The 23,564-nt window shown below is 44.3% G+C and overlaps 2 protein-coding genes across 3 annotated transcripts; both read left to right on the top strand.

The window, feature by feature from the left end:
* Window positions 1–1,658: 1,658 nt before the first annotated feature.
* Window positions 1,659–19,421, top strand: LOC120605259 (zinc finger protein 180-like). 2 transcript variants are annotated; one of them, XM_039866159.1, is made up of 5 exons: window positions 1,659–4,015; window positions 4,409–4,498; window positions 13,284–13,358; window positions 17,030–17,156; window positions 18,252–18,388. In XM_039866159.1, the coding sequence occupies exons 1-5, from the start codon at window positions 3,914–3,916 to the stop codon at window positions 18,293–18,295; spliced, it is 438 nt and encodes a 145-aa protein (XP_039722093.1). In that variant the 5' UTR covers window positions 1,659–3,913; the 3' UTR covers window positions 18,296–18,388. The 2 variants fall into 2 exon arrangements, with proteins under 2 accessions (XP_039722093.1, XP_039722092.1); XM_039866158.1 differs by having other exon boundaries at window positions 1,670–4,015; window positions 18,277–19,421.
* On the top strand, window positions 19,421–22,176 carry LOC120605260 (zinc finger protein 180-like; the record flags this gene model as incomplete). Its single annotated transcript, XM_039866160.1, is given in 2 exon segments — window positions 19,421–19,534; window positions 19,536–22,176. Coding segments are annotated over 2 exon segments (591 nt in total), but the record flags the coding sequence as incomplete, so codon positions are not given.
* Between the last annotated feature and the right edge of the window lie 1,388 nt (window positions 22,177–23,564).

The following is a 23,564-nucleotide window of genomic DNA, read 5'->3' as shown; positions in this document are numbered from 1 at the left end:
TTGGAAAGCCAATGCAGTCCAACATGAAAGGGAATATCTTGTTTAAAATACTGGTAAGAAGAGATGAAATTATTGTCTATAGACACATGATCATTTCACTAGAAAAGCCAAGAGAATCAAATGGAATACTATAATCATAACATTTCAGTAGGTTAACCAGATATCAAAAAAAAAAAAAAAACAACAAAAAACCAAAAACCAAACCAAACAAAAACTAACCCCACAATAACCAGTTATAAGAAAATATGGGATTAGAGATTATATTTCAAATAGCAGTAACTTTGTTGTTGTTAAATGTCAGAATTTATGTGAGGAAAACTTCAGGAGTGCTTTTACAGCATTTTTAAAAAGCTTTAACATACCATATTTTCATACAGCATGGCTCCAATTTTCTGCTCCCTCCCCAGGGGGGTGGAAGTAAACACCCTAATTTCCTCAGAGTGATTGAGATGATTAATGAAATGTTGGATTTTTAAAGTGTTTGATAGCCAGGAACCTTTATTTATTGAAAACAAAACAAATATTTATTGAGCATCTATTATGTGCCTGGTACCGTAGATGCTGGGGATACAGCAGTAATCAAAATAGATTCAAATCCTAGTGGTGAAGGCAAATGGACAGTAAACCAGGTGTGTTAGTGAAAAGTTCTCTAGAGGAAAAGTACAGATGAGGTGGGAGGCAGGAATTACGTGGGGAGTAAATTTGTTTGCAAGTTTACAATGGTTGTTGGAGGAATGCCTCATGAGAAAGTGACATCCAGTCAAAGACCAGAGGGTAGGGAAACCCTCAGAGAAAGGGCCTGGTAGAGGCAGCATGAACAGCACATACAGAGGTCCTGAGGTAGGAGCCTGCTTGAGTTATTGGAACGGGTGGAAAGGCCAGCACGGCTGGAGCTGAGCCGGGAAAACGGTCAGGAGATGAAGGCAAAGAGAAAGCGGGGGAGGGCGGGGTACAAAACCGTCAGATTCTTGAAGGGCTTGACGGGAGCGCCCTGTACTGTAACGGGTTTGTAACAACTATCTTTGGTCTCGAGGACCAAAGGAGATCGTGCGCGCCAAGCGTCTGACAAGCAGCGGGCGCCCAGGAGGGGTCCCCGCGGTTTCCACCGGATTCCGTTTTCACGGCTACTCCCGGGAGTCAAGCTGGGCCCAGGGCCAGCCTTTCCCAAGTCGGCCCCTCCCCACGCGCCGGTGCTTTGTCCTCGGCCTCCCAGTCCCACTCTTCGTCTCGGCGCCCCGCACAAACTCGGACACGCACAGTCCAGCCCCCAGGCGGGACCCAGATCCCGGCGCCCCACGTCCATCTCCCTGGAGGTGTTGACACTCCGCCTCATCGTCACACGCGCCACCGAGGCTTCTGGGACTTGTAGTTCCGTCTCGCCGAGCCCAAACGCACTTCCGGGTTCGGCCAGAAGCGCGGCCATTGTCCCCCGCGCGGACGCTTGCTGTCGCCGTGCATCTCGGCCTTTCGGCGGTTAACCCGAGCGGCCTTGCGGATGCTGAGTCGGGGAGGGAGCCGAACTAGCTTAGTCCGAGTCTGTCGTGGGCAGAATCAGGGCAGGGGGGTTGCCTCACGGAGCTCATCCTGCCACAGCGCTGCCGGACGCTGGCTGGGGCAGGCCCGGCCTGGGCGGCAAGGCCGTGGGCGCCCAGGTTGGTGAGGGGCGGGGCGTCGCTGGGTGCGCCGTGCGCGCATGCGCAGGTTCTAGGAGGGAAGCTGGGGCTAGGTGTGTGAGTAGGCAATCCAGGGTCTGCGCGAGTGGTTCTTCAGCCCTTGGTTGCCAAAATTGCTGGAGATTTGGATGCAGCCGCCAATTCTGGGACTGTGCTCTGCGCGCGTGCGCGGGTTCTTGGTCAGGTGCTTTTGTCTAGGTCCCGAAGATGCCCAGATTGGTAGAAGACAGTGGGACATTTGCACGGGTGTGCGAGGGACCCTGAGGACCCCGCGTCTCCATCCGAGGCTGGACCTGTTTAGTGTTGGTCCAGAGGACCACTTGGTCGACAAGTTGCAGATTCTCCTGAAAGAGAGGGACTGTGTCATTGTCCCTATGCTCTCAGCAGGTGTTTGAGTAGGAAGCACCGGGTGGGAAGTGAGATTCTGGGTCGTTGGCTCTGGGACTTTGTAGCAGACACTGCTCTCCTGGCAGACCTGGGGGCGCCCCGGGTAGTGGAGAGACCCGGTGGGAGTTGCAGATTCTTGCCCCAGGAGAGGCAGTGCTGCTTTAGCGACCCTCAGTGGGATGGGTGATGGACTAGACTCCCAGCTTGAAGGAGGGACAGAGCGCTCCCTGCGTACTCTGGGGGTGTCTGAATGAGAAGCAGAAAGTCGGACTGGTAATCCTGCGACCCAAGTAGTATTGTGCAGAGCCCTGGCTATCAGGTTTGCTGGAGATGCTGGGTTGGATGTACAGAATCAGCTCCCTGGGAGGACAGAGCTGCAACAGCTGCCATTGAATGGACGGTTGCTGGGGGAGGAAGCAGGATGCTGCCGGCATGATTATGAAGCAGGTGTTCCAGAACCACTCTACTTGCAGGCATTAGCGTGTGCAGGTTGTTAGAGGGACAGAGTCTGGGCTGCAGATTTGGGGCTGCATGCAGCATGGCACCAGGTGCTCACGTTTGCTCAGGAAGAAGTGGAAGGTCCCAGTTCCTGTGAGAGCTGGTCTGTCATAGTCGTGACAATCCCCAGGCAAGAGTGCTCTACTCCTGGGGCTGATTCCGGAGCTCTGTGCCCATGCTACTGTTTGGGTGTTCTGATGTTTTGGTGGCAAGCAGGCAGTGGACACATGCGAACCCTCACAGAGGCTTGCGGGTGCTTTTCGTATCAGATAAATTGAGGCACAGAATGGGAAATACAGATTCTTGTCTTAAGAGCAGGGACTTCACAAGACTCACAGGCTGGGGGAGGGCCCAGGTCCTGGATGCAGGTTCTCGGCATGAGCCTACTCTGTGTATGCCGGCAAGAATAGGTAACCTGGATGTCCCCTGTGCAGTGGCTGCTGGAGTAGAGGCCTAGGGGTCCTAGTTTGGAGCTGCAGGTTCTGGTTTTGGAGGCGCCTGGGCTGCTCCATCTGCACTCTGCACATGTGCTGGCATTTGGACAGAATGGGGAGGCATGAGTAGGCCTGGGACCCTGGTACTGCCTGAGGCTGGATGTCCAGGTGGGTGTGGGCTGCACCAGGTCTCTCCATGCACACGCATGGGTGTTTGGGTAAGAAGCCAGAGGCCGAGGTGGGTATTCAGACACCGCATGCTGGAGTCTTTGTGTAGATGGTGCCCCAGTCACAGCATGATGATGCTCAGGGTGGTAGAAAGGCAGGATCTCCTTATGCCGCAGGTGCCTAGGAAGATGTTTGGGCGGGAATGTGGGCAGGTGCGGCTCAAGTAGGGGCTGTGGAGGTTGGTGGAAGAAACGTGTGGGTTCAGGGTACAGCTGCACTGTGACCCACACTATACCAGTTGAGGGAGAACCCATTGGGGGTGAGGGGTGCGTAAGAAGGAGAGATAGGGTAGGGGTGGCGTGCGCAGTGTGGGATTTGCCGGGGGCTGATCTAGTCCAGACTCGGAAACACCTTGTTGATACAAAGACAACTGAGGTGCACATTCTGGGCAGGGCAGGGGCCGACCTGTGCTGGCATTTGTTGGGAGGCACCCGGTGCCACGCCAGTGCCAATTCAGGCCTGAGGACACCCAGGTGGGTGGAGGGACCAGGTCAGCACTGCAGATTCAGAGCCCAGGAACGTTTGGGGTAGGAGTCTGGGCTGGCGCTGTTGTGATAGGGGCCGGTCGATCCCAAAATGGTGAAGGGACCAAGGCCTGCGTGCAGCTGAGCTCTGTGCATGTGGTTGGCTATTTGAGCGGGAGGTGGAGGCAATCGGTGACAGGTTGCTGGAGGGTCGGGCCAGGTGAATGGAATGGTTGGATCCTGGGTGGGACTGCGTCACTCCCTGCATTTAGTCAAGGAGTCTGATTTGGAGCCATCGATCCCAGAGCCCAGCTGCTGGCCCGAGGAAGAGGTGCTGGTTTCAGGTTGGGGATGAATGGGTGCACGGTAGGATGTCTTTGATGTGCTGGGCGTTTGTGGGGGTTCCAGATAGGGAGAAACTGGTTCGTACTGCATATTTGGGGGGTGGGCAAAGGCTGTGTTTGGGTGTGAGGTGGGCTTACAGGTATGAGGTTTGGAGGCCCAAGATTATGGAGGAACCAGGATGGCCATGCAGAGTGTTGACTTGGGAGAGGGATCGAGGGACTCTAGATGCATGCACAGCTATTCGGGCCGGAATCTGGGCAGGAACCTCTGGAAGCACACTTGCAGTGGGATGTGCATGCCGGAAGCAGATACTAATCCGGGGGTCATGCCGCACTGGGCCTCGACGAGGATGCTGTGCTCAGGGCTTCTCTCCTTGCAGCTCAGGACCTCAGGCGCCTGCCTGTGCCTGGAGGAGAGGATGGAAGAGCGGGAAGAGAAGCCCCCAGGGCCTCTGAAGGCTTGCACGCAGGTGAGTGAGCTTCCCTTCCTGGGAGACCCAGAGCTCGCTCCCACCCAGGCCACACGGCCCAACCCCCCCGGGCCTGGGAGGCTGTCTCAGCTTTCTTTGCAGTGTTTGGAGGCATTTGGTCCCTCCTAACCAGCAGGCTTCTGACACACACTGTGCATTTAATGCATCTCCTCACCTGTTTAACCCAGATGATGCTCTCTGGGGGGAATCTGGCATTCTGCATCAAAAGGCCTGAGGGTACGGATTCCCCTTGGGCCAGCAGCTCACGGCTTCGCTAGAGTGAGCGATTGCAAAGCATGATTGAGAACCTGCAGTGCGAAATCAGAGGTCACTGAGTTACAGTAAGAACGTGAAATTTGGTAAGACCACAGATTTCCTACAGATGTTCTTTGAAAACATTTACTTTCTTAACAATGTTAATTTGGGATTTCACCTTCCCCTTCCTGAAGCCACTGAGGGAAGAGCTGGGTAGCCGTCTGCAGTTGAGGGAGGGCTCCCAGCTGTGGGGTGTCACAGCCTGAGTAAGGTGAGGAGGGCGTCCAGGAGTGGGAACATCAGTGACCAAGCGGGGTGAGGAAGGTGGCATTGGGAGTCAGAGCCCAAGTGGGATGAGGTAAGTGTCCATATGGGGTGACAGGGCCAGAGCAAGTGAGAAGGGCATCCTCACATCCGCAGAGGGGATGCCCCGGCATGGGCAGCCCAAGTACAACAAGAGTGTCCATGCAAAGCATGGACCAGCATGGGTGTCGGGGCCAGAGCAGGGCGACATGCGCTCCATGCTGGGAGTGGGGACGCATCCCGGTGTGGCGTGTCACAGCCTGAGCAGGTCGAGGGCAGCCACGCCTGAGGGCGTGGTGTGGAGTGTCACAGCCCGACAGGATATGTGGGGCATCCACACTGGGGCCAGGTCCAGGGGGTGTGAGAGCGAGTCCGTGAGAAGAGGCGCTTGGCCGGCAGGATCAGAACCGAAGCAGGGCGAGGCGGCCCCTTGGCAGAAGGTGGCCTTCCATGGGGCCACAGAGCCCAGGTGGGCCAAGGAGCACCTGTGTGGGAGAGGGGTTGGCAGTGGGGATGGGAGATTAGTTACTTAAAGGGGGGTTGATCAGATAGGTAAACGTAACGGGTCGTGGGAGCCAGGGCTGTCACAGGCAGGGAAAGAGAGAATGCTGGAATGAACTGTGTGGTGGTCAGTAGGCGTCGGAGGTACTGATGCAGCTCATGGTTTTCAGTATGTGTGGGTGTAGAAATACGTGGAAGTGCGTGCATGCGCGTGTGTGTACATGCACACACACACACACGCACACGCCCGTATTCCCTATCTCCATCCACTCTGAGGTCCTGGGAGCAGTGAAATTCCGATACCAATTTGCACACTTGGGCCCAGATTTCAACTTCTAAATGCATGCCACAAGCTTTGGGATTTACCATTAGTGGATATTAGTGTTCAACTTTTTGCTGTTACAAATAGCACTGCTATAAATGTTTTTGTTTATGCTTCCATGTACACATGCACAAGAGTTTTCAAGGGAGTTAATGCAAGTATAAATTTACATTCACATCTTTATCAAAACTACAGACACAGCGTGTTTTGATATGACCATTGATATTCTACCTTAAGCTAGTAACTTTGGGTGTTTTCTGGGACTCTTAATGGTCTTTTGGCCATTTTCTTGTATGTTATACAACTGAATTAGCAATCTGTCTATTATAATTTTTACTTCCATCTCATGTGTACTGGTTGCCTAACCAGTGTAATGCCATGTGCGAGGCGGCAGAGAGAAAGACGACTTTGTTTTCACAGACAGAAAGGTATGCCGTGTATATTCCAAAGCTGCATAAGAAAAGCAAAAACATTTTCTTCCTTGTATTAGTTATCTGTGGTTGCATACTCCCCAAATTAGCAGCTTAAAGCAACCAACATTTAGTATCTCACACAATTTCTGAGTGTCAGGTTCTGTGAGCAGCTTCCCTGGACGTTTCTGGAGCTGAGGGTCTCTGATGAGGGTCCAGTGTTGGGGGCCAGGCCGTTGCCGTCAGAAGGAGGACCCACTTGCAAACTCATCTGGCTGTTGGTGAGAGGCCTCGGTCCCACACCACGTAGACCTTGCAGCTGGTCTCTCCCAGAGCACGTGATCTGGGACAAAGGGGTCTGAGGAGGGGACAGGGAGCCCTTAATTGCATACAACCAAGATGGAAGCCACAGTGTCTTTTATCTGATTTGAGAAGTGACACACCATCACTTCCTCTGTCATCTGTTAGTCACACAGATCCTACTCTGGTGCCAGGTGGGCCAAGACTATGTAAGGGTGTGACTACCAAGAGGCGGGGTCATTGGGGGCCGGCTACTATGCTTCTCAAACCGAACGTACTCTGGTTAATTTTAATCGTTCAGAAGATGCAGAGGTATGTTGTTTTGATCTGATGATTGTTCATTAAAGCTCCAGCAGGGAGAGAAATAAGGGAACCAAGGTCTTGACTTTGAATGAGAGACATGAGTCCAGTGAACCCACCTGGGAACAAACTGTACTGGGACACCACCTGAGAGATTTCAGTGACACACACCTGGAAGCAACTGGGCCGGGGGGAGGGCGGGGGGCACAGGGAAGCCTTGAGGCGACTCTGAGCCCTGTCTGCCTTTGGGGGCTGAGACCAAAAATCCCACCGAGGGCATGGTAGAGGCTCGCCTGTCCCCTGTCGGTCTTAACATTCAGAGCTGGGCAGGTCATTGGTAAGTCAGTGACCCCATGGCGGAGGGTCTGTTATGTATTTTTGAGGAAAGGGAGAATTATTCATAGCTGATGGTGTGGGACCAGAGAGAGTTTTCTTGTGCATTAAAACTAGAGAGACTGGTCAGGAGCATCTCTGAGAAAATCAGGCAGGGGAGTTGGTTTCTCCCCTCTCAAATCAGTAATTAAGAAACTTCGAATTCCTGTGTGTCATATCCTTTGAGCTGAAATGCGAGCCCTGCCCTTTGCCCCCCACCTGCCCGCAATAAGGGAAATAAACACACCCAGGAAGGAAAAGCCTCCTGCTGTGATGCCTATTAGAGTTCACATTCTGACCCTCTCCAGGATAAAGGGTTTCCAGCCAGCTCGCTCCGGGAGCTGAGTTCAGGCATCGTTGTGTGATTGGATCTGAAGCTTCGTTTTGCCCCAAGAAGCTCCCAAGGCGGGGTGGTGTATTTGGTCAGTTCGGTTCACCGGTGAGCAAACAGCAGTGTCCTAGATCTGATTCAACCATGGGCTCACTATGAAGGGGACAGGTTACTCCATGACAATTCTGCTTGTCTCTGTTCCTCTGCTCTGGGTCACAGAACCATGTCACAAAGAGAAGTTATCTTCTGCCTATAACTCTTTTCTGTGTGGAAGTCACCAGTCTGATTCCTGTGCCAGTTTTGTAAAGTACGCAAAGGAAAAGGAGGATGTACCTTCATTACAGGGAGAGGTGACCATTGAAAAAAAGGACAATTTTAAAATGCTCCAGAAGTGATACTAAGTGAAATAAGCCAGATACAGAAAGACAGATACTGCATGATCTTTCTTAGACGTGGAATCTAAAATAGTCAAACTCATAAAAACAGAGTAGAGCGTGGGCTGCCAGTTGCTGGGCGATGGGGGACATGGCATGGGAGAGATGTTAGTCAAAGGGTCAAGTAAATTCTGGGGATTTAATGTACAGCGTGGCGACAAAAGTTAACACTGCTGTACTGTGTGCTTGAAATTTGCTAAGAGAGTTGGTCTTAAGTGTTGTCACCATGCAAAAAAATCGTAAGGTGATGGATGTGTTAATTAGCTCAATGTATATCAAAACATCACATTATACACTTTAAATATATACAAATTTTATTTGTCAAGTATACCTCCATAAAGCTGTAAAATAAATAAATGTCGACAGTGTGTTGGAGAGGAATGCTCCAGAACGTACAGAAGTAGGGTAGGGGTAAAGACTTTTTATTCCATTTCTATATCCCAACAATGCACATACTCTTGTTAAATTCAGGTAACTCACGTTGTGCTCCCACTCAGTCTTGAGGAGAATCCACAGTTGAAAAATATACAGTTCCTTACAGTATAGAATCCATGACCCAGAGAAGAGGTATCTAGAGGTAGAAATAATCTGAGGAGAATGATTTTACTGGAATAGTAAGGGGCCAACAGAAACAGCTAAGAAATCCTAAGGGAAGAAGAGATGAGACTTTGTGCTGTCTGGGAAGACTTCATGGAAGAAGTGGCATTTGATCTGGGCCTTGAATGAACAGGCAGATTTGAGCAGGGGCAGTGGGAAGGGGAGGCAATCAGTGCGTGGACCGTCTGGTGAACTCCATGGGCTTAAATGAGTTTACTAAACTTTATTACCATTAATTTCTGTGTCGGTGAAATGGACATCACCTCTTTCTTCAGAGAAGTTTAGATAATCGTGTGAGATATTCTGTGTTGAAGCATTCTGTGTATTATTAAGCGTACTAAGCAAATGATAGATGACATTATGTAAAGTGTAGATGTGTGTGTGTGCTCACACACTTCTGTGACAAGATGGTTTTTGAGCATTTTGTTTTGAGAGTTAGTTGGGAGTAGGTTCTGGATGCTGATGCTTTGAATTTTCTGAAAAGGAAGGGTGCCCAATGAGGTCCCTTCTAGCTGGAGAAGCGACTTGAGCTCAGCAATGATTTGGTGCCTTTGGGGACCACAGGGACAAATGCCAAAGTTCAGGTAGCACATCCCATATCCCTTCTCTCGGCGGTGGTTTTACTGTCCACACACATTTATGAAGTGCCTATGGTGTGTTGATACTGACTTAAGCCCAGCGAAACCACAGAATCCGCGCTAGTGGAAGGTGAATAAAAAAGCAAAGGGACATGTGTGATGCTAAGAAACAGAAAGATAAAATGATAGAATCGACCACTTGCGTGGGGGCAGGTTACGACTTTTGATGCAGAGTTGACTGTGAGCAGAACTCATCTCCCTTTTGTTTTCCCTGTGAAAACTTTTAAACTAAAAGGCGTTGAACACGGTTTCGTTTAAAGAGAAGATGCACCTATGTTTCCCAAGTAAAATCGTTTTAGCAATTGTAGATAAGGAACATTTTGGAGTTTTCTTTCTACTGAGTACCTACTGGGTTAGAAACATTGCGTTTTGTTTCTAACGTGGTTCTTGGCATCGTTTCTCAGCTGATCTTAGGTGTTTCGAAACAAAACAGAAAAAACTAAATGAGTGGTAATAATTTAAACTACAGTCTAGTGTTCGCAGTTTTCCCTTCTTGACAAAATTCTCATTTCCCAGGCATTTTTTAAATTATAAGATGAGTTACCTTCTGGCCCTAAATTATTAGAATTCAACATCAACCAAGAAAAGACATGTCTGGCGTGATCACGCGTCAGGAATTTGATTTCTCTTTGTAGCAGGTTTCCACGATATGGTTGAATCCATTAGCAGATTGGGGTCGAACAGCACTCCTCACCCAGTTCCAGCATGTTTGTGTGTATGTGTGTGTCTGTGTGTAGGCTTCCCTGCACCAACAAGCGATTCTCTGACACTAGCAGGGTATCCGGGAATTCAACCCAATTCTAATACTGTCTACCTGGAGGTAGAATTAGATTTCACGGATAAAGAGCTCAATCCCATAAAATCGCCCTCCACTTCAGACACCTGTCACAAGTCCACGTCATTACCTGTGCTCGTAACGACTGGCAGTGAACCGGAGGTTCCCGTGATCCCCACCTTGGGTTCAATTAATTTGTTAGCACAGCTTACAGAGCTCAGGAAAACCATTTACTCACTGGATTATTGATTTACTACAAAGGATATTAAAGTATATGAATCAACACCCAGATGAAGAGATCCATAGAGTGAGGTCCTGAATGAAGGAGTTCTGTCCTTATGGAGCTTGGGCCCAGTATGGTGACACGTGGAATTATTCTGGCTCCCCAGTGTGGAAGTCCTCCCCCCAAAAGGACTGAGGAATTGTCCTTTGGGGATTTTATGGAGGCTTTATTATGTAATCACTGGCCATTGATGACTGGTTCAACCTCAGGCCTCTCTCTCCCCCTGCAAATTGAGGTGGGACCGAAAGTTCCAATTGTCACCGCATTAGCATAACAAGAGAGGACATTCCAAGGAGCTGTATGCCAGGAACTGTGGATGAAAACCAAATATATCTGGGAAATATGTTTTGGTCATCTGAATGACCAAATATATATATTTCTTATAATACACAGTATCGCAAGGGTCAAAACTTGTGGCTTGCTTGAACCATCTAGTTTTGTCGTTATTTTGACATCATGCATTTTGATTTATTGTTTTTTTTTCTTTGGCATTGGAGCTTTGTAATTTCCACGCAGACATTTTAAGGCGGGCCACATAGTAGCTAAGCTTTCCCACTGGGCTTCCTTTGTGTGCAGCTTCGGCTCTTTGTGTGCAGCTTCAGCTCTTTGCATTCTCTGTGTTAACCTCAGTACCTGCTGGGAAATACGGAGAGGGCTTTTTAGGTTTGGAGAAATCTTTTTCCAACTTTAAACACATTAATGCTAGCCATTTTTAATAATCCTTCCCAATGTAATAGTGAAATTTTCTCTAGGTTGATAAAGGGGGGAAATTGGCACATCTGTGAAAAGTAAAATACAGTTGACCCTTATGCAACAATGAGTTTGAACTTCATGGGTCCGCTTATACGTGAGTTTTTTTCAATTAATATCTCTTCACGATTGGGAGCCCGTGGATGCAGAGGGCCAACTGGATGCATTGATCTATGCCATTTTATACAGGGGACTTGAGCATCCTCAGATTTTGATAACCAGAACCAGTCCCATGTGAATACCAAGGGACAGCCTAAGTTTTGGGGGTGTCAAAAGTTATATGTGGATTTTCAACTGCACAGGGTTTAGCACCTCAAACCCCTATGTAATTAAAGGGTCAATAATCGTTTGTTTCCTTTTAGTTCAGAATACAGGGACTCTAAATAATTGAGTGATAATCAAGAATCAACAGTACTTGCTTTTCAGTATTTGAAGATTTAAAAAGGAGCAAAGAGTACTTGAATGGACTGTCATTTGACAGGTTGAGTTATTGTACTTTGTAGAAAAAGACTTCAAGAAACTAAAGGAATTATCTTGTTTCAAAGGAATTTTTCAAGAGGGAAACATTTTTGCTGGTTTCTGATTAATTAAGGAAAACGTCATTTAAAAATAGATACAGTATTAAAACATAAACAGTGAACTTGTTCCTTAATTCCACCTCTCCAAAAAACAACTGCTTTTAATGCTTGTCCTTCCTGGCTTTTCTGTTATGTTTATATTCTATAAAAACCTATTCATATTTGATAGGCTGTTCTTAATTTTTCATTCAACGATGTATTATAGGCATCTTTCTGTTATTATATGTATCAGGTCATGCAAATCTCTCTTCTCTTGGCTGCTAAATAGTATTCAGTTACCTGGATGAAGCATAATTTATTTAACCAGGCACTTACTAATGGATGTTTCATCTCCCCTCCCGTTTTTGCTAGGATAATATAACCCTTAATGAAATTGCTTGTACATACATCTAAGTGTACTTTATATTATTTTCTAAAGAAATACCTACAAGTAGACTTACTGGATATTACATTATATATTTTTAAATATTTTCATTAAAGACAAAAATAAAAGCAAAAAATGTCTTTAAAAACTGACAAAATCTGAATAAATTCTATACTTGAGTTAAAAATATTGTACCAATATCAGTTTTCTAGTTTTGACAATGTACTGTGGTTGTGTATGATACCATCATTGGGGGAAGCTGGGCGAAGGGCACGTAGGAATTCCCTTCTATTTTTACAACTTCTTGTGAGTCTTAAACTATTTCAGAATATTACTAAAAATAGATTACCAGTCCAGGAAGTTTGTATCACCTTAAACTTCCACCAAGAGTGTATGAAGCTCTTGACCAGTGGGCCACCATGGGGGGAGTTGTCAGCAGCAGGAGGAAGAAACACTCTCATATGGTCAGGATTTTGGTTACATGAGCTTGAGCAAATCAGTAAATATAAAGCGGTTAATGGGAGCCAGAGAAGGAAGGTACAAATATGGAAGACAGAAAGGGTAGAATAAAATGTGTCAAGTTGCATTTGGAGGTATCAGTGTGAGTCTATGGTCTCTAATATATAGAGATAAATAATTATAGAAATGCAGATTTGATTCTATCTGATTTAGAGAAGTGAGCATCTTTTTGTACGTTCACTGGCCGTTTTATTTCTTCATAGTTGAGTTGCATTGCATTTTCCTTTATCCACTTTTCTTTTGAGGCTCCTTTTTTCTTACTGATTTGTAAGAAGTCTTAACAGTATAGATTCTCACTGATGGTGCCTTTATCGGTGGCTCTTTTTGCCAAACATTTTATGAAATTGATTTGTCAATCTTTTCCTTTATCATTCTTTGGTCGTGCTCTATTCCATCCTATTTAATTACAATTCCGAGCTCCAGGAATTCAGGAAGGGCTCAGCTGGACAGTTCTTTCCTTCAGCATAGTACCCGGTGTCACTGACTTAGCTCCATTCATCTGGTAGCCAGGCCGGCCTGGAAGGTCCACAGCGACCTCATGCCTGTGTCTGAGGCTTCAGGGCCCCTCTATCTGTCCCCTCTCCCTTTCAACATGGCTGGCTTGTGCTTACCAGTGGGGGAGAATAGAAGTTTGGTTGGCGAGATGCATTAAGACAGGCGGTATGTCAAATGCTGTTCCACTCACGATGAGAGTTTTGAGCTGTGACTTAGCTCCCTTTATTTTCCTCTTTCTCTTCTGTTTTGCCCTTTCAGAGCTCTCTCCTTCCTCAAGAGATTATCATCAAGGTCGAGAGAGAAGATGCTGGGTCACTGGCCGTCCCATCCCAGGTGAGTTGGACGCGGCTCTTTACATTGAGAAATGTGCGTGGCTGATTGGTAGCATAAGCCAAATCGAAGCGAGCTGGGAAGTGAGTCAAAAGTGAGGAATGGAGAGAAGAGTGGACCGCTTTTACGAGAAATCTGCTTATCATGTGAAGGACTGGAGAGATCATAGCTGCAAGGGAATTGGAGGTTGAGGGTCTTTTTCTTAAAAGGACCGAAAAGATTTGACTATTTAAGTGGTCGCGGGAAGGAGTTAGTGGAGAAAAACAAGTTAAGAGTCTGGAGAGACGTGATAAAACTAAAAGGTGGAGTCCTCGATGATTGCCAGGGGAATTCACTATAACCATGCGTGACTCAACTGGCTCTGTACAGGAAGAGGGAAGAACGAGGCTGAGGGAGTTATGCGAAGGCTCAGATTGGTCGCTGTGAACAGTCAGATGAAGTTACCTGTTGGGCATGAGTGTGGGATTGGAATGGAGATGTGCGACAAGGGTGGAGAAGGCTTAAAACAGTAATTTTGGATTATGGGAGAACAGGCTGCTCCAGGAGATATATCAGGGCCTCTGGTGGCTCTGAAAAGATTATTCCAAGACAGTGACCACTAACTGATAACTCTCTTCAGCTGTTTTTGTGGGTTTCCCCCCCGGGGCATTTTGTAACCTGCTTTCAGAATGGCAGATTGACATTCAGTTTAGTTTTTGTAGCCAGGTGCATTCAGTGGAAGTCCCATAGGACTAGGTAATATCTGGGAGAAATTTTGAATGTATCAAATAGAAAAGTTAAAATGAATGATCCATGGACTCTGAACTGAATAATTAAGGTGGAAAGGATGCAGAAGACACTTACTAGAAAGGAAGAGAATATAGACTGGTAGGTAGAAATAGTGGACATTTCAATAGAGTAATAGCCCCAAACCATCATAGGATGAGAAGGGTAAAGGAAGTAATTAAGCAAGTAAAGCAATCTGGTGTTGTAATAAAAAAATATAATCTGATATAATCAGGTGGGCGGTTCTGTGTGGATGGTTCAAGAGGTGGAGTACTTTATGTTAAATCTAGGGTCCCACCCTGAGAGCGGGGTGCTGAAGAGTTATTCTAGGGTCTGGGGGTTGGGCTAGTCATAATGAATTGATGACTGAGAACAGCCTCTGATGTCAGACTTGACGTTGCATCCCAGCCACTGACATTAGTCACATCTGTTAATTTCGCCAGACTTCTAGTTCTGCATCTGAAGAATGGTGCTGCTAATAGATTTTTATCACAGGGACCTTGTGAGAATTAAACGAATGAAAGTTTGTTACATGGATAGCACACTGCCTGACGCCACACAGTAAGTGCTTTGGTAAAGTCAGGTGTTATATTGTCATCAGAGAACTCTACAAATGTATGCTATAGACAGTGGAAGAAAAAATAACACAAGTTCTCAAATCGGAGGTAGGTATTATAGGTCTTCAGTGGATGGGGAGGTTGTTCAAGAGGTTGGTAGGATGCAGCTCCAAGAAGTGAGGTAAATGGCATGCATTTCAGTGTAACTGGGAGGACTCGACTCATACCTTCCCCTTTGATGCCGAGCCCTCTAGGATGGGAGGGTGTGACCGCCCTGAGCCTGTGAGGACTGCAGAGGACATAGTCCACAGGAGGAGGGTAGGTTTCCATGAATACAGGGATGTAGAGGGACTATCTGATGAGGATGTTGAAGCTGTAGGATTTCATTATTATAGCAGATGAGTTCCTGAGGGCATAGTTGAAGGGTTTGGGAAGGAATTTGGAGGAGTGGAGAATTTGTGACAAGTGAGAGGAAGAAGAGAATAAATGGGGATAGATGTTTGAAAAACTAATGTCCATATGTTGAAGGGTGTGTGATAGGTCCAGTTGAGAGGAGAAGGATTAACTCAATTTGGACCAGAATTATTTTGATATATTATAAAGTTTATTGATACTATTGATTTATGTATTGAAATAATTTACCAAATGTACATTTAGTGTCTACTAAACACCAACACTATGCTAAACACTGGTGTTACAGTTGCAAAGTCTAAATACCTTGTACCTGCCTTCACGGATTGTAACCTAGTGACTAAGGACCATTGCGCAAATGATAAGAAAGTGGGGCGAGTCTTACCATAGCAGGCCATGGAACTTTGAGAACAAATAGCCGGGGTGGAGTGGGAAGAGCAGTCACTAACCTAGTCTAGTATTGTTTATTTGATATTTAAACAAGCTTGATATAGAAGGTACCTACATTAAATAGCAAAGAGGCATATTTACTAAAAGGAAGCATGGATTCAAGGTTGAAAACAGTACCGATAAATCCATGTTCACCACAGGTTGCAGTTTGCAAATGACATTTCTCAATCTCATTTTGAGCTAATCATGAAAAACTGAAGAGATTTTCGTTGGAATTGATGGGCCCTAACATAGAAAAATGCAGGTGCAGCGGTCTTTTGCATGGAGTGTCGTGGGACTCATAGACCTTGTGTCCTATTCACAAACCAGAGCTTAATAACACCTGATGTTTAAGAAGCCTAGTGGCAAGTGGCTTTCGACTTCTCTGGCTTTCGTTGCCTTCGGGTAAGGACAGATCACCTCAGCACTTCTATTTTGGATCGGAATTCCTGCCCAAGAATCTTGGAAACAGGTCTGTGCTGTTTATAGGAGGCAGTCCCTTTTATATGGCAGCAATGACAGTGAGTCTCTCTTAAAGGCCCTACGAGTGTAGCTCTTGAGTGTGGACCACATAGAACTGTCATCTGCAGACTAAGAGTTCAGGATAAAGGCCACATTGAACGTCACTTCATTTTTCAGGGTTTTTAGACCTAATAATCCTAATAATAATTGCCAGCCTTTATTTTTTGTTCAGTAAACTCTGCTAATGGCTTTTCATATATTTTCATAATTTATTCACTCAGCAACCCAATGAGCCGGGCATGATTAAGCCTAGTAAATAGAAATAGAATAAACTCACCATTAAAACCCAGATTGTCAGATTAGATATATTTTTTAAAAATTCAGATTTACACTCTTTATAGGTAAGAAAACCCTTTTTCCTTCCAAAGGCAGTGCTCTTAATCCATACTTCTTTAAGGTCCACATTTCATCTTTCAGCAAAGTAAAGCCTGTGGGCCAAATCTGGCTTGCTACCAAATTTTGTAAGTAAAATTTATTGCAATAAAGCCACACCCATTTATCTATATATTTACTGTGGCTGCTATATTGCTACAGCAGCAGAGCTGTAGTTGTAATAGACCATATAGTTTCAAAGCCTAAATATTTACATTTTGGCCTTTGACAGAAGAAGTTTACTGATCCTGGTTTTGTTAGTTTCTTGGGAATTTAAAGGGAATTCCTAAGTAGGGATTCTATATTCACCAGAGCAAAAATTGGAGTAATTGGAATAAGCATTTTCTTTAAGGTGATCAGGAGAGAAAATTTATATTAGTTCTTACCTGGTGTTCCTCTGTGGGGTTACAAAAATAGGTCCAGTATCCAAAACCCAAAGGGCTCACCTAGAAGACACCTGTAACCCTTGACTAGAATCCTTTGAACACTGGCTGTCTCAGGACAATTTCCAGGCCATTGGGTTTTCTTTCTTCCATCTGTCAAACTTTTCTTTCTCTATGAACATTGGAAGGAAATGATGCCCAGCTGATATGATCAGGAATGTGTGTCCTGTTTTAGGAAGGAGCGAACTTCAAAATTGTGACTGTGGACTTCACTCGGGAGGAAGAGCACACTTTGAAGCATGTTCAGAGGACCCTGGACAGAGGTGTGATCCTGGAGAACCACAAGGATTTGGTATCTTGGGGTAAGAATACGGTCCCCTTTAAAGAAGTCTGTATATTGAAATTATTTCTCGTTTCTGTTGACTAAGAGTCATGGAGTTCAAAGATAAGGTTGACTTTGGGCACACATAGATTGTGTTTGTGCTTTTTTTCCCTAGCGAAGATTTAATTTTTAATTTGTAGGGTAGAAAAGGTACAGTTTCCTGGGTTTGAGCTTGTTCAGACTTCATGGTCCCTAAAGGCTAAAAACCGGGAACAAATTCTGCAGTAATTGTCTTTTGCCTCCAGCCCAAACACCCAAAGTCCAGTATCTTTCCCTATCAGCTTTTCAAACCAGACACAATTTCCTAGTTGGAGCAAGGGGATGAGTATAAAAGAACTTCCTAACACACAGATCCATGTGAGAAACAGACACATAGAAGTCATATATAGAAGGTTGATTGAAAAATCCCTGTAGGGCATGCCACATTTTTCTTCATTTCTCACCTCCTAGTTAACTTTCTACATCACAACTTTTCCAGGTACTCTCCACTGATTGACTCAGCAGCCACCCAGGCTTCTGCTTCTGAGCTAACCTCCATTCTTTCTCACTCAAAATCACAGGAATCCATGGGGCCACATTAGCCCCTGAGACATTTAGGAAATTCTGGAATAACAGTGCCCCCAGTCTTTCTCCTAGTTCACAATTGTAGTTTGCCCATGTCTTCCCGACACAGACTGCTAGCAAGTTGCATGCCTCCAGAAATTCCGAGAAATGTAGACACTAATCTCCGTTTCAGTGAACATGTGTTTAGCACTAAAGAGGGTGGAAAGGACCCTTTATTTTTTTGCTAAGGATTTCAAAGTAGTTCTGCATAGATGATCTTATTTTGGAATACAGAGTTTAGATTTGGCATCTGAAGTCTTACATGTTTAGTAAAACTAAGATTAAATTGTTTTATTTTAATGCCCTGTTATACTATTGGGTTGTGGTAATTTTCTTCTTACTGCTTCATCCCACCCCACCCTTTTTGCTTTCTCAACCCAGTTTATGATAGCTGAAAACAAGCCCACATCTATTTTGTATACATTCTTGTCAGCTTTCTTGTACTCTTCCAGTGCTAACGTTTTTTGTCTAGGATGTCTTATTTTTCTTTTTTCCAGACTCAGCAACTGCATTTGAAAGAAGAGAATCGACATCAAAGCAGAGCATTTTTGATGACGAACCACCTTGTGGAGTGAAGACAGAAAGGTTGACAAGAGATGATCCTTGGTTATCTTCATGTGAAGAAGTTTGGGTTTGTAAGGACCGGTTGGAGAGGCAACAGGAAAAACAAGAGAGACTTTTGAAGAAAGTAGCATTCACTCAAAAGAACGCTGTTACTCATGAAAGAGTCTGCAAAAGTGAAGTTGAGGAGAAGAATGGTCTGAATTCCAGTCTCCTTTCACCTCAGATGATACCCATAAGAAATCATTTTCATAAATGTGCCTCACATGTAAAAAAATTACATCGTAATTCTGTTGTGAACAGTCATGAGATGATTAATGACAGTGAGAAACTATATGAAAATAATGACTGTAGAAAACCCCCCCAGAGTGTTCACTTTATTCAATTTACAAGAACTCAAACAGAAGACAAATCTTATGGATTTAGCAACAATATTCAATCTTTTAGCCGTAGGACACCCCTAAATATGCATGAGAAAATACATGCAAGAGGAAAACCCTTTGATTTTAAGGAATGTGGGCAAGTTTTGAACCACAGCGTATCCCATAGTGAACAACAGGGAATCCCTGTTGAAAAGAGTCAGTATAAGTACAGTAAAACCTCCCAGAGTTCATCCCTTGTGCAAAACATGAGAAATTCTGAAGAGAAACCCTTTGAATGTAACCAGTGCGGGAAATCCTTCAGCTGGAGCTCTCATCTTGTTGCGCATCAGAGAACTCATACAGGAGAGAAACCTTATGAATGTAACGAATGTGGGAAATCCTTCAGCCGGAGCTCTCACCTTGTTTCTCATCAGAGGACTCATACTGGAGAGAAACCTTATAGATGTAATCAGTGTGGGAAATCCTTTAGCCAGAGCTATGTCCTTGTCGTGCATCAGAGAACTCATACTTGGAGAGAAGCCTTATGAGTGCAATCAGTGTGGAAAGTCATTCAGGCAGAGCTACAAACTTATTGCACATCAAAGAACTCATACTGGAGAAGCCTATGAATGTAATCAGTGTGGGAAATCGTTTATCCAGAGCTATAAACTTATTGCACATCAAAGAATTCATACTGGAGAAAAACCTATGAATGTAATCAGTGGAAAGTCCTTTAGTCAGAGTTATAAGCTCGTTGCCCATCAGAGAACTCACACAGGGAGAGAAACCCTTTGAATGTAATCAGTGTGGAAAGTCCTTCAGCTGGAGCTCTCAGCTTGGTCGCACATCAAAGAACTCACACAGGAGAGAAACCCTATGAATGTAACGAGTGTGGGAAATCTTTCAACCGCAGTTCTCACCTTGTTATGCATCAGAGAACTCACACAGGAGAAAAACCCTATGAATGTAATCAATGTGGGAAGTCCTTCAGCCAGAGTTACGTTCTTGTTGTTCATCAGAGAACTCATACTGGAGAAAAGCCCTATGAATGCAATCAGTGCGGGAAATCCTTCAGGCAGAGTTCATGCCTTACTCAACATCAGAGAACTCATACTGGAGAGAAACCCTATGAATGCAGTCAATGTGGAAAAACATTCAGCTTGAGTGCTCGACTTATTGTACATCAAAGAACACATACTGGGGAGAAACCCTTTACATGTCATCAGTGTGGGAAGGCTTTCATTAATAGCTCTAAACTTATTAGGCATCAGGCAACTCATACTGAAGAGAAACCCTATGAATGTAACTAATTTGGAAGATTTTCAGCCAGAACGTATTCCTTCCTCCCCTCTCCTTCTCTTTCTTTTAGAAGCGAGCACTTGTATTGGAAAGAACTAGTATAAAAATTGGGAAAGTTTTCAGTTAACCCTCTGTTGTTGTGTATCTGGAAATTTGTTCTGGAGAAAAAAGAGGGGGACTATGGATTACATATTTTACTTAGCAATTTCACATACAGAATCAAACTTAGCTCTTATGACACATTGCCAACAACAACAACAAAATAATAAATATTGGCACTTTTCCTTGCAGAAAGCACTCAGACCTGATTCTGAGAGAATTACCATAAAACGGACAACATGCTCTGGAGTGATGGCCAGTGAGGTAGATCTCTTTTCCAATAAAGAGTAAATGAGAATGCAAACACTAGTAGGTTTGTTTTTGAGGTTGACCAATTGCTGTAGTTATTAGGAATTAAGCTTAAAAACAGTATTTTAGTGTATCATCTTACAATATGATTTCCCCTCTAGCTACTTTATATCCTCTCTCATACAGCACTTTCTCTTACATGTGAAGATTTTGTAAAAATTAGGAAAATGGCTATGATATAAAGGAAAAATGCAGAAGAATATAGAACATTTATTTCTAGAACCATTGTGATAAGGTAGTTGTGTACAGATCAGAATTGAAAGGAATTCTAGGTGTATCTATTTGATTTTTAGATTTATGCCTGGTTTCCTTCTTTTGAAATGTATAATGTTTTGACATAATAAATGATATGAGTAAAAATTAGTTAAAAACAAAAAGAAAAACACAAAGATTTTCTCCTCCTTTGACTCTTTAAGAAAGACTGGACAGTCAGATAGCCAGGATTCCTCAGGGTTCTGAGATTTCTGTTTGGGTAGTATGATTAGGTTACTCTGTAAAACTTAGATCCCCAGGAATATTCTTCATTGAAAATAAAATATTTCCGTGGGAATTTGGAACTGGAAATCTAAGCCAAAAAGGTTTCGATATGAGGAACTAAGAATGCATGGGCAGTGTAAGAGCCAAATTGGCTTTTTTCTTCTTTTTTTTCATATATCCAAAGCAGTGTAAAGGAGCTCTGTTTTTAAGGTGGTTTTTTTTTTCCCTCCATTCCTGTAGATTGTCTTTTTTCTCTGGGAAATCTTCCCAAATGTAAGAGTTTTCTGAGTGGGAAGGCACTGTCCTGGCTAAAAATGCTCATTACCTAAATTAAACTTGCAAGAAAGTCTTTGGTGAGGTAAGGCTTGTACCTTCTCATTAATTCTTTTTTTTTTTTTTTTTTTTTAAGATTTGGTTCACATGTCTTTCTGGCTTTGCCCCTGAATCATGAATTCTAATTCTGTGGGTTATGAACCCAAAACCTCTGATTCCAGAGAGTTAATAAATAATAGTTTGAGAGTTTAACTGAGAGACCAGATAATAGAGGTAGATTCCCAGGAGAAAGAAAAAGCTAAAATGATATCTTATAGGGGATGGTCACCCTTGTAAAATCCTGTCCCCATGAGATGACCCTAAGTGGATCCATCTCTATGGAGATTAAGCCGGAGAGTACAGCACACCTGAAGTGACAACTTCTGGAGGGACAAGTTTTGATGGCTGCAAAACTGGCTCCCCACCTCAAGAGACTCTTCACTCAGTCCGTGAGTGCACAGATGGAGGACTAGCAAGGGTTCTCCATGCATTGCCTTTTTGAGAACAACATAAATTGTGGAAACTAATTTAGCAATGGGACCTCTTAGGCTCTTTTCTTCAGTTATAGGTGAAATCGATGCCACTGCTAGGTACAAGCACATGATTTTCACTGGGCATGTCGAATCTTACTTTGAAGGCAAGAAGCCATGAATTCACAAATAAGTATAAAGACAGATGGGCTAAGAAGGAGGGCTCAGAAGATTTCAAGTTTGGGAAGTGGTATATTGCAAAGTAATCTTTTTGGTAAATGTTAAATATTTCATTGAAAATGTGAAACTGACAAAACTACAAAAAATTTTTGAAGTGTGTGCATGCGTGTGCGTGTGCACGTGTGTGTGCGTGTGTTCCTGATTGAATATGCGTGTGACCAGATTGAATATGTGAGGCATCGGTGTGCACCAAGTCGTAAGTATTATATGCTCGCCAAGTGTTTTGAATAAGATAGATTCAATAAATAAACAAAAATGTTAATTTCTATCATTTGCTCAATAACTTCCTATTGTGGGAAAGATACTCTCTTTTAACCAAACGATGGTCAACCAAAAATGAGAAGTTAGAGTGACAACATGCTAAAAATATGTAATTAAACTTCTGAAACTAGATTCACTGTCATAGCAACTTTCAATATACCACACAGCAGTGTTAACTATAGCCGTCATGTGTTTTCCCACACTCCTGCTCAGTCTCTACCCCTTTTGCACCCTTTCCACGTATTTCGTGGTTTTATGTTTCAAGCTTATTCCCAGGCTTGACAAAGCAAAATAGGCTTTTATCAAAGTTTTTGAGAGATTTCAGTAAAGAGGAGGGGAGACCCAGCCTTTTAAAGGTAATACTTTTTTCATATACGCCTTTTGCATTCGGTAATTTCTTCTGGATTTTGTACTTAATGTCATCTATTCTGTGTGTCTTACTTAATATACTTGACAAGACCAGTTAATCTTAGGTAAGCCTTTAGAACTTTATCTTGAAAACTTAGTATTTTTCCAATTTGTTGATAGAGGCTGCACATGGACTCAGTTTCCCTTTAGAAGACTTGATGGATCATGTCAGTAAGTGTTCTCTTGCTCTTTATAAACTGTAGCAGCCTGGGTTCTGAGTGGGAAAGCACATGAGCCAGCTATAGCAAATTGATTCAGGAAAAGGGGTTTGTCGAAAGGCTATTAGGCGGCTCCAGGAATTGGCAAGGAAGACCATGTTCACGGCTTATAGACAGATGCAACTGCCCGAACTACACTGAAGCTTTTGAGAGTTTAGTTATGTTCTCACAGTTCCTCACAATATATTAAGCTCCTTAATATCTCTGCATTGATTTCTTCTGATTCCAAGCCTGGGACGATCCTAGTCTGGTAAATCCTAGGCTTTGCCTGCAACTTGCTATGTGGGAGGTTGGGAAGCTGTGGCCACTGGTGCCTGGTATTTTGTGGAGAGTCCATCCTGGTAGGTAGGGTGGGCTCTACCTTCCACTCATACTAATTCTGTGGGCCGTTTGTGACTCATGGAATTGCTACTCATTTTGCAAAGGAAAAAAAGTTTCCAGTATAGCCCACCCCTTTTGCCTAGTCCCTATGTCAACATTTTCTTCACTTTCTACGCTTTCACTTGTTTAAATATGTACATGTAGCCTCCTTAACATAGCTGTCTTTTACAGATGAAAACATGGGTACTCTCATCCCCCACAAAGGTATAACCCAGAGTCGTATCTTGTATCCATTTCCAAGTCTAGGATCACTGTGTGTTAGCCAATCCTTTTCTTGTGAAAAAATCCTAATATGAAAAGATGTTTTAGATACTAGGCATTAAAAAAAAAAAAAAAAGATATCGTAAAACCAGGTCAAATTACCAAGCTAATGTTCAGTAACTTTGGT

The sequence above is a fragment of the Pteropus medius genome, unplaced genomic scaffold (assembly GCF_902729225.1).
Source record: "Pteropus medius unplaced genomic scaffold, Ma_sr-lr_union100, whole genome shotgun sequence".
NCBI classification, from domain to species: domain Eukaryota; kingdom Metazoa; phylum Chordata; class Mammalia; order Chiroptera; family Pteropodidae; genus Pteropus; species Pteropus medius.
The sequence above is the reverse complement of the archived record's forward strand: the minus strand, read 5'-3'. Positions and strand labels throughout refer to the sequence as shown.